This window comes from Stegostoma tigrinum, chromosome 34, assembly GCF_030684315.1.
Source record: "Stegostoma tigrinum isolate sSteTig4 chromosome 34, sSteTig4.hap1, whole genome shotgun sequence".
NCBI lineage: Eukaryota > Metazoa > Chordata > Chondrichthyes > Orectolobiformes > Stegostomatidae > Stegostoma > Stegostoma tigrinum.
The window spans coordinates 17,205,913-17,216,713 of record NC_081387.1 but is presented as its reverse complement, the minus strand read 5'-3'; the positions used below and the strand labels follow the sequence as shown (position 1 = coordinate 17,216,713).

The 10,801-nt window shown below is 46.8% G+C and overlaps 2 protein-coding genes across 16 annotated transcripts in view; one reads left to right on the top strand and one right to left on the bottom strand.

Annotated features, from left to right (window-relative positions):
- Positions 1-10,801, top strand: part of LOC125446329 (ras/Rap GTPase-activating protein SynGAP-like) — a 746,401-nt gene that overhangs the window by 711,326 nt on the left and 24,274 nt on the right. The window lies entirely within an intron of this gene.
- LOC125446331 (zinc finger and BTB domain-containing protein 22-like) overlaps positions 1-10,801 on the bottom strand; it is a 46,455-nt gene that overhangs the window by 13,879 nt on the left and 21,775 nt on the right. The window contains exons 1-2 of one of the 2 annotated variants that reach the window (XM_048519829.2): positions 4,872-5,024; positions 1,115-1,241 (exon numbers count right to left, since the gene is read on the bottom strand). In XM_048519829.2, coding sequence (XP_048375786.1) covers positions 1,115-1,116 — 2 coding nt within the window. In that variant the 5' untranslated portion in view covers positions 1,117-1,241; positions 4,872-5,024. Of the gene's footprint in view, positions 1-1,114; positions 1,242-4,871; positions 5,025-10,801 lie in introns of those variants that run through there. The other variant, XM_059639423.1, reaches the window with a different exon arrangement.

Genomic DNA, 10,801 nt, shown 5'->3' with positions numbered 1-10,801 from the left:
GACAATTTATTAATGGTTGAGTTATAGGATTAGTAATCGGAGTACAACAGTAGAAATTATAAATTGAGACTGTAGCTTCTGTTTAAACCTAACTGAGTTGAGGTGTTACAGAGATAATACGAACTGCCGATACTGGAGAATCTGAGATAACACGGTGTGAAGCTGGATGAACATGGCAGGCCAAGCAGCATCAGAGGAGCAGGAAAGCTTGACGTTTCGGTCGGGACTCTTCTTCAGAAATGGGGGAGGGGAAGGGGATTCTGAAATAAATAGGTAGACGGGGGAGGCGGATAGAAGATGGATAAAGGAGAAGACAGGGTGAGAGGAGACAGGCAGGTCAAAGAGGCGAGGTGAGAGCCAGTGAAGGTGAATGCAGGTAGGGAATTACGGGGGGGAAATAGGTCAGTCCAGGGAGTACGTACAGGTCAGAGGGGCGGGATGAGATTAGTGGGTAAGGGATGTGGGTGGGGCTTGAGGTGGGAGGAATGGTTAGGGAGGCGGAGACTAGCTGGACTGGTTTTGGCATGTGGTCGGGGAGGGAAAATTTTGAAGCTTGCGAAGTCCACTTTGATACCCTTGGGTTGCAGAGTTCCCGAGCGAAATATGAGATGCTGTTCCTGCATCTTTCGCTGGCTTCATTGTGACATTGCAGGAGGCCCAGGACGGACATGTCGTCCAAGGACCCCCCCACTCCACACGACATTCACCTTCACTGGCTCTAACCCCGCCTCTTTGACCTGTCTGTCTCCTCTCACCCTATCTTCTCCTTTATCCATCTTCCATTCGCCTCCTCCGTCTCCCAATTTATTTCAGAATCCCCTTCCCCTCCCCCATTTCTGAAGAAGGGTCCCGACCCGAAACGTAAAGCTTTCCTGCTCCTCTGATGCTGCTTGGCCTGCTGTGTTCATCCAGCTTCACACCGTGTTATCTGAGTTGAGGTGCTGTTCACTAGTGACAGGCACCCAGAACTTGAGGCTTTATTCAAGTTGGTACAGAAAGAGTGCGCTTGGCAGGTCTGGAAACCCAAAAGGAAAATATTGTAAGAGATGCTTCAGTTTGGGAGATTTCCTATTCCCACTAACATAAACTATAAGGAAAATAAAGAAGAACTTGCATTTATCTAGTGCCTTTCACGATCCTGGAACATCCCAAATCACTTCACAGCCAACGGAGTATCTTTCAAAGAGGAGTTACTGCTGCGGTATAGGAAATGTAGCAGCCATTGTGTGTACAGCAAACACCTACAAAACAGCATCAAAACAACACAATCAGAACATTTGTTATTCACAACATAAGTTGACGGGTAAACATTGGCCAGGAACCCAGGGTGAAATTCGAAGCTGCAAAAGAACAGTTGCACAATTCTGAAACTTATTACCAAAATGGGATCTTTCAACAATTAACTTTACCCACAGACGATGAGACTGTCAGGTTTGCAGAGAGGTACTCAGAGCTAAGTAACCCAACAGTCTATGACAGCAATAAGCCACTGCTGATACAAATCAAGACCTGAAACAGAAAGAAAAACACCTTTCTACAATAGGAAAGAATATTGAAAGAAACACACAGCAACCTAGAAAATAACAGGCTAAATAAAAGATGTATCAGGGTTAGCGTCTATTCATGTACTAAAACTCATGACCACTGAACGTAATTACTGCATACCAATCTTCTTTGTATAAAACATTTGAGTTCCGCATTCAATTCCAGCTTGAAATAAATCCTTGGGTACCCACTATTTCTTAGATCATCTGAATCCCTCAATTAGATTCCAAATGTAACCACTCCCTGATATCCAGTATTCTATATACAAACCATCTGGACCCCTTGATTAGATTCCAGATATCAATTGTTCTCTACACAAACCATCTGAACACCTCGATTAAATTCCATCCTGTAACTTATTCCTATGTATCTGTGCATCATGTATCACGTGTACAAGTGTATATTTGTGTGTTAAGCATGTGTATGTGATAGTGCCCATATTTATTATGTGTGAATACATGTGTGTGCATATATGTAGGTGTGGGAGTATTATGCTGTACTTTGTGTGCTTGTGTGCGTATATACACATTTTTTTGTGTATATAAAATTTCTGTGTGGGTAAGAGTGCTTCTCTACTTGTGCAAGAGCAACTGTATATACATTATATGTCTAGGAACATGTCTCAGTGTCTGTGTATTTATTGTGTTTCTTTGTTAAGCGTGGGAATGATATGTTCTCATTGTATATGTATGTGCGCATGCACAGAATATACAAAATAGCAGCAAATGTAAATGTCCCATCAAACCTGATACATTCAAGGCTGACTTTGAACTTCTGCTCCCTCTTCCTAATTGCTCCTTGATTCCCTCAGAGACCACTGATACTAGGATGAGTGTTATAGGCTGGAATCTCATTGAGGGATTTGGTTTATACAGACGTACGCTGATATAGTGATTCTACTGATATAGTAAAATTCATACAGGTAATATCCACTGCCCTAACTAACTTCAATCGTCTTTGACATTTCATGAAAAAACTCAATCAAATTTGAGACGACCTCCCTGCACAAAGCTCTAATCCGTATATTGTCTTCCAAATGTAAGCAAATCCTGAACCTAAGAGTTTTCTCCAATAATTTGCCCATCACTGATTAAAGGCTCACTGGCCTATAACTTGCTGGATTATCCCTGTTGCCCTTCTCAACAAAGCAACAGCATTGACTATTCTCCATTGTTGAGACCTTGCCCTTGGCCAAAGAGAATCTAAAGATCTATTCCCTTGCCTCCTTCAGTATCCTGTGATTTATCCCATCAGGCCCTGGGGACTTACTAACCTTCATGTCTTTCAAGACACACAACACATCCTCTTTTTTAATATTGACATGCCCTAGCATATCAATGCATGCGTCCCTAATCTTACGATCATCCTGCTGAATACTGATGAGACATACTCATTAAGGACCTCATCCACTTCCTTTGGTTCTGTGCATAAATTCCCTCCTTTGTCCTTGAGTGGACCTACCGTTTCCCTAGCTACCTTCCCACTCCTAATATACGCGTAAAATGCCTTGGGATTCTCTTTAAATTCTACAACGGTTTGGTCATAGAAAACAGAGGGTAGTTGTGGAGAGGTTTTTTTTGACTGGCAGTCTGTGACCAGTGGTGTTCCGCGAGGATTAGTGATGGGACCTCCGTTGTTTGCAATATATATTAAATGATTTGGATGAAAACATAAGCAGAGTGATTAGCATGTTTGCAGATGACACGAAAATTGCTTAAGCTGCGGATAGTGAGGAAGGTTATCAAATGATTCGACAGGAAGCTTAGGCATAGCAATGTCAGATAGAATTTAATCTGAACAGCTGGGAGGTGATGCATTTTGGGGGGTCAAACACAACAGGAAAGACAGTAAGATCTGCAAGGTGTTCTGGGCCTCAAGACTCCCTGTTCCGAGTACAGCAACAACAATATCAATGCCTAGATCACCATGTCCCCACTCTGGGCACTGCCACTGCTAAGAATCCAAGCTCCGGGCGTACCACAGCCAGGAATCCTGCTCAGGGCAACAACATTGCCAAGAGTCCAGGTTCTGGAATAGCACAGCCAGGGGTATATGGAGAGATCTTGGGATGCAAGTCCATAGCTCCCTCAAAGTGGCAATACAAGTGGAAAAGGGTAGTAAAGAAGGCATAAGGCACGCTCGCCTTCATAGTCTGGGGCATTGAGTATAAAAGTTATCAAGTCATGTTGCAGCTGTGTATAATTTTAGTTTGGTCACATTTGGAGTTTTGTACACAGTTCTGGTTGCCACATTATAGGAAGAATGTGGAGGCTTTGGAGAGTGTACAAAGAGAGATTTTTCAGGATGTTGCCTGGATTGGAGTGCACTAAGGAGAGTCTGGACAAACTTGGATTGCTTTCATTCGAGCATCAGAAGTTGAGGGGCGACCTGATAAAAAGTATGTAAAATTATGAAAGGCAGTGGAAAAGGTGAGCAGTTGGAGAATTTTTCCCAGGAAGGAAATGTCAAATACTAAGGAGTACAGGTTTAAAGGTGAGATGGGGGAAATTCAAAGTAAATGTGTGGGGCAAGTTTTTTTTAAAACAGAAAAGGTGGTAGATGCCTGGACCACTGTCAGGGTAGGTGGTAGAAGCATTTACAATAACAATGTTTAAGGCTTTTAGATACCAAAACAGACAGGGGGAACATGGACTATATGCAGGCAGATTGGATTAGACATGGTCAACACAGGCATGCTGAGTCAAAGGGCCTGTTCATGTGCTGTATTGTTATATATTATATACATGCAAGTGTGCACATGCAGATACACACACACGTAATATGTACGTGTTACAAAGACACATGGATAGATGCATATTTGTGTTACTAAGACAGGGGTACAGATACACACACACACACACACACACACACACACACACACACACAGATTATATATGTCAAGTTTATAACACACAGGTATAGATGCTCATATGTTTACAAGATATCGTGTAGATACACACGCACTGGTATAAACGTTATTAAGACACAGGTGCAGATGTGGACATGCACTGATATAAGACAGTTACAGATGCACCGACATGTCAAAAGACAGGTACAGTATAGATGTTCACGCACATATTACATGTAATAGATGCACAAACACACTGATCTGTAAACACTCTCCCTCCCTGTTCAGGACTCTCAGGAGGATGTTATTCTGAACAAACCTCTCACGGTCCCAGGCGAAGCCTCTGCGGCTCCATCTTGGGTCAGTGTGTCTCCTCGGCGCAGGGTACCGTGCAGTGAGAGACTTGAGGGCCGAGCCGGGCCGGACGAGGCAGGCTGAGGCCTGTACAGACACCGAGGCCCCGGCGCTGGGTACTCACCGGCAGCAGGCTCCGGATCAGGCTCAGGCTCCAGCTGGCAGGTACCGCTGGGTGACGGGCAGCCCGAGGGCCAGAGCGGGCCCTGAAACAGACCAGGGAGGAGCTCGAAACCGACCGAGGGAGGGCCCTGAAGCAGCCCGTGGGTCGGCCCATTGAAAGGGGAGGGGCATGGGAAAGGGGGTGGGTCCTGGGGCAAGGGGTGGAGCCAGTTGGGGAGGGTGGGGCCAGTGGCGTGTTTGATTCCGGGGGAGGGGTGGGCCCAGCGACGGGGGCGGAGTCTGTCTGGGTTGTGAGACCGGAGAGGAGAAGTGGGGGCGGTGTGGAGGAGGGGCGCCGTAATAGGGGTGGGGCCTGTAGAAGGGGGTGGATCCCTGCGGGAGGTGGTCCTTCCCTGCGGGAGCGTCCGAGCCCGCGAAGGGGTGGGGCCGGAGGGAGCGGGTGGGGCCTGAGGTAGGGGGTGCGGCCTAAATGCGGGCAGTCGAGGGGCGGGGTCTGTGTGCGCCGTTTGTGGGGGTGGGACAGGAGGCTTGACCTTTGACTGGAGGCGGGACTATGGATGGAGTCATTGTCCAAGGAAGGGGAGTAGGTGCAGGGATAATGGGAACTGCAGATGCTGGAGATTCCAAGATAATAAAATGTGAGGCTGGATGAACACAGCAGGCCAAGCAGCATCTCAGGAGCACAAAAGCTGACGTTTCGGGCCTAGACCCTTCATCAGAGAGGGGGATGGGGGGAGGGAACTGGAATAAATAGGGAGAGAGGGGGAGGCGGACCGAAGATGGAGAGTAAAGAAGATAGGTGGAGAAGGTGTGGGTGGGGAGGTAGGGAGGGGATAGGTCAGTCCAGGGAAGACGGACAGGTCAAGGAGGTGGGATGAGGTTAGTAGGTAGCTGGGGGTGCGGCTTGGGGTGGGAGGAAGGGATGGGTGAGAGGAAGAACCGGTTAGGGAGGCAGAGACAGGTTGGACTGGTTTTGGGATGCAGTGGGTGGGGGGGAAGAGCTGGGCTGGTTGTGTGGTGCAGTGGGGGGAGGGGATGAACTGGGCTGGTTTAGGGATGCAGTGGGGGAAGGGGAGATTTTGAAACTGGTGAAGTCCACATTGATACCATATGGCTGCAGGGTTCCCAGGCGGAATATGAGTTGCTGTTCCTGCAACCTTCGGGTGGCATCATTGTGGCAGTGCAGGAGGCCCATGATGGACATGTCATCAAGAGAATGGGAGGGGGAGTGGAAATGGTTTGCGACTGGGAGGTGCAGTTGTTTGTTGCGAACTGAGCGGAGGTGTTCTGCAAAGCGGTCCCCAAGCCTCCGCTTGGTTTCCCCAATGTAGAGGAAGCCGCACCGGGTACAGTGGATGCAGTATACCACATTGGCAGATGTGCAGGTGAACCTCTGCTTAATGTGGAATGTCATCTTGGGGCCTGGGATGGGGGTGAGGGAGGAGGTGTGGGGACAAGTGTAGCATTTCCTGCGGTTGCAGGGGAAGGTGCCGGGTGTGGTGGGGTTGGAGGGCAGTGTGGAGCGAACAAGGGAGTCACGGAGAGAGTGGTCTCTCCGGAAAGCAGACAGGGGTGGGGATGGAAAAATGTCTTGGGTGGTGGGGTCGGATTGTAAATGGCGGAAGTGTCGGAGGATAATGCGTTGTATCCGGAGGTTGGTAGGGTGGTGTGTGAGAACGAGGGGGATCCTCTTGGGGCGGTTGTGGCGGGGGCGGGGTGTGAGGGATGTGTCGCGGGAGACGCGGTCAAGGGCGTTCTCAATCACCGTGGGGGGGAAGTTGCGGTCCTTAAAGAACTTGGACATCTGGGATGTGCGGGAGTGGAATGTCTTATCGTGGGAGCAGATGCGGCGGAGGCGGAGGAATTGGCCCCAAGATGACATTCCACATTAAGCAGAGGTTCACCTGCACATCTGCCAATGTGGTATACTGCATCCACTGTACCCGGTGCGGCTTCCTCTACATTGGGGAAACCAAGCGGAGGCTTGGGGACCGCTTTGCAGAACACCTCCGCTCAGTTCGCAACAAACAACTGCACCTCCCAGTCGCAAACCATTTCCACTCCCCCTCCCATTCTCTTGATGACATGTCCATCATGGGCCTCCTGCACTGCCACAATGATGCCACCCGAAGGTTGCAGGAACAGCAACTCATATTCCGCCTGGGAACCCTGCAGCCATATGGTATCAATGTGGACTTCACCAGTTTCAAAATCTCCCCTTCCCCCACTGCATCCCTAAACCAGCCCAGTTCATCCCCTCCCCCCACTGCACCACACAACCAGCCCAGCTCTTCCCCCCCACCCACTGCATCCCAAAACCAGTCCAACCTGTCTCTGCCTCCCTAACCGGTTCTTCCTCTCACCCATCCCTTCCTCCCACCCCAAGCCGCACCCCCAGCTACCTACTAACCTCATCCCACCTCCTTGACCTGTCCGTCTTCCCTGGACTGACCTATCCCCTCCCTACCTCCCCACCCACACCTTCTCCACCTATCTTCTTTACTCTCCATCTTCGGTCCGCCTCCCCCTCTCTCCCTATTTATTCCAGTTCCCTCCCCCCATCCCCCTCTCTGATGAAGGGTCTAGGCCCGAAACGTCAGCTTTTGTGCTCCTGAGATGCTGCTTGGCCTGCTGTGTTCATCCAGCCTCACATTTTATTATCAGGGGAGTAGGTGCAATGGGCGGTGTCTATAGTGCAAGGGGCGGGGACCCGTGGTTAGGGGCGGAGTCTATGTTGCAATGTGTGGTAATTGGGCGGGTCTACATGTTAGGGGCGGTGTTGGGACGGAGAGGCGGGGCTTGGTGTGGGAATTAGGGCAGAGTTGGATGAGAGATAGATCTTCGGAATATCACCGCGCAAAGTGTTAAATAGCTGGAATATAACACAGAAGGTAATACACAGAGTAATGAGCACCAGGAATTTTAAGCTCTTAGAAATTCAGTTCATTGATTAAGGAGCACCTGGCGTATCCATCATTCAGATGATTAAACATTCGAAGTGTTACAAATTCAAGAGCATCCACATCCAGAAGAGTAACCATCCATTATATTAAACACTTTGAATATTAAGCAACTGGAATATCAACACTAGTCGGATCAACACCAAGGTTATTCCACACAGGTTTTCAACATCAAACACCCGGCGGAATTATACATCCAGAGGATTATATACCCATAGTACATGACACCTCCAGCACTCAGCATCCTGTGTACTAATTACCTCGAGTATTTGCAAAGCGCCAAACAGCTGAGCTGCTCAGGATATTAAGATAACTCTGTAAGAAATAGGACAGTAACACGCAGCTCATTAAGTTTGCACTAACATTTAATGTAATTATTGCTAATGTTAGAAATTTGCTTTATGTTTAATGTTATTTGGAAGATGTAAGTTTTAAAGCTTTGTGAAAGATGGATTTATTTCAAATTGTGAGGAAATGCCTAGACTTGTTCCTTTAAAACAGATGATTGAAACTACTGCCTGTGTATGTTAACCTGTTATTGTGTCTTTGTGGAATAACTTCAGTTTTGATTCAAACTCATAATGTGTTAATTCAGAAATTTGGTTGATTCATTGCATTGTTTAAAATCTGATGTGGGTGAGGTCTTTGATTGGTCATCTTAATAACTAAAAAGGCTGGTTGTATTTTATCATCTTGTATCAAACTTGTATCAGAGATAATGGGAACTGCAGATGCTGGAGAATCTGAGATAACAAATTGTGGAGCTGGATGAACACAGCAGGCCAAGCAGCATCTTAGGAGCACAATAGCTGACGTTGAAGGGTCTTGGCCTGAAGCCCTTCAATTATCTGGGATTCTCCAGCATCTGCAGTTCCTATTATCTCTGATACAAGTTTAACCTCACTGCGAAGCCTCTTCCAGGGATGTCCAACTTGAAGAAGTTACCCTCCTCCCTCCGGACAAACCTGAGGGGATCTCTCTCCCACTGCAACCATCTTCGATCTGCCTCCCCCTCTCTCCCTATTTATTTCAGAACCCTCTCCCCATCCCCCTTTTCTGATTAAGGGTCTAGGTCCGAAACGTCAGCTTTTGTGCTCCTAAGATGCTGGTTGTATTTTATATTGTATTCCATGGAGTAGTGAGACGGGAGCAGCAATAGATTCCTACATCCTCATCAGAATATAAAAGCAGGGTACACAGCAGGATACTTAAAACAGTCAAGTTTAATTGGAAGTGGAATACTAATAATTGGAAATTGATAAAAGGAAATAGCAACATTTATTGTGTTTATATTAGAATGCCTTTAACAGTTTCTAACACTTTTCTGACCAAAGAAGATTTATCCTTAAATAACTTGCAAAGGATAACCAAGATTAGGCTAAATGAATTGGCTGGGAAATTGGGATTAGAGTTAACTTCGAGGCTATGAAAGTTAGCAAAATTAAGGTAATAGTGTAACATTTGAAGTTGAAAGAACAGCGATGCAAACCAGACAGAATCAATTGAGTTACCAAATATTCAAGTGCAGATGAAGTAGCTTGAAATACAAAAGGAAACGGGCATTTTTTTCAAATTAACTTGAAGAAAGAGAAAGAGCACTCCAGATGAAGAAAGAAAGCACTTCAGAGGGAGGTAAAACAAGAATAAGGTACATTTCAGAGGAAAATGTTAGAGGGGAGATAGCAGTTCAGGCAAAAGAAAGAATGAACACCAGCTTAAAAGGCTGGAACTAAAAAGAAAATGTGTCTGAATTCAGGATATATTCAGATAAAGAAAGATCTGAATCAAATCCAAGGTCCAATGGGACACTTAAATTTATGCAAGGCCAAAATTTATTGAAAGGGATGCTGAGGCATGTTTCAAATCTTCTGGAAAGAATGTTAAGCAGGTGAGACAGCAGAATAAACTTACACAGGTGTCGTTCCCTCCAAAAACCCTGGTCCACTCTTCCTGCACTCCACAACACTCCTCTAGCCATCGCCCCACAGCACCTTCCCCTGCAACCAGAGGAGGCGTGACACCAACCCATTTACTCCCTCCCTCCCCAGTATCCAAGAGCCCAAACATACCATTCAGGTGAAGCAACACTTCACCTGCACGTCACACAATCTAGTCCACTGCATTCGCAGCTCACAATGTGGTCTCCTCCCCATTACGGAAAGGAAGCATAGACTGGGTGACCACTTCGCAAAACATCTACATTCTGCCCACAAAAAAAGACCCTGAGCTTCCAGTTGCTTGCCACTTTAACCCTGTTCCCTGGCCGACATCTCTGTCTCAGGCATGCTTCAGCAGAGCTCAGCATAAGCTGGAAGATCAACACCTCATTTTCCACTTTGGGATTCCACAGCCTTCTGGACTTAATAATGAGTTCAATATTTAGGATTGAACTCTTCCATGTCCTAGCTCCTACCCCCACACGCCAGGGCTTATTATCAGATAGTCCACTGTTACACACAACCCATTGTTAGCCACTAACAGTCCCAATTAGTAGCTATTCAGCCTCTTAGCCAGATCATTACCTAGTTCTTTGTTTGTCTAATTGTTCAGCTCTCTCTTTGGGCTCTATCCCCAACTATCAGATACTCCTTACCCTCTACCCCCCAACCCTACTTTCTGCATATAAACCAACATTTTCCTAGCTGCCACCTGTTCTGTGGAAGGACACCGGACCTGAAACATTAACTCTGAATTCTGTTCACAGATGCAGAAAGACCTGCTGAGCTTTTCCCACAATTTCTGCTTTTGTTTCAGAATAAGACTAGGCTTTTCTCATGTAAAGCAAGCTGGTGGGTAGATTGTATGAAATTTATGGACTTCCCTCTGTGGTAGCTTCTATGTATTATGAGATGAAATATTCTTGGTGCATGCAAATTGATCCCTGAGGCTGACAGGCAGAAATTTCGGAATATCTTTAAGCAGCTTGGGCAGACCGGAGTAGAGTTTGGTAAGATAAAGCAGAATGCTGGCA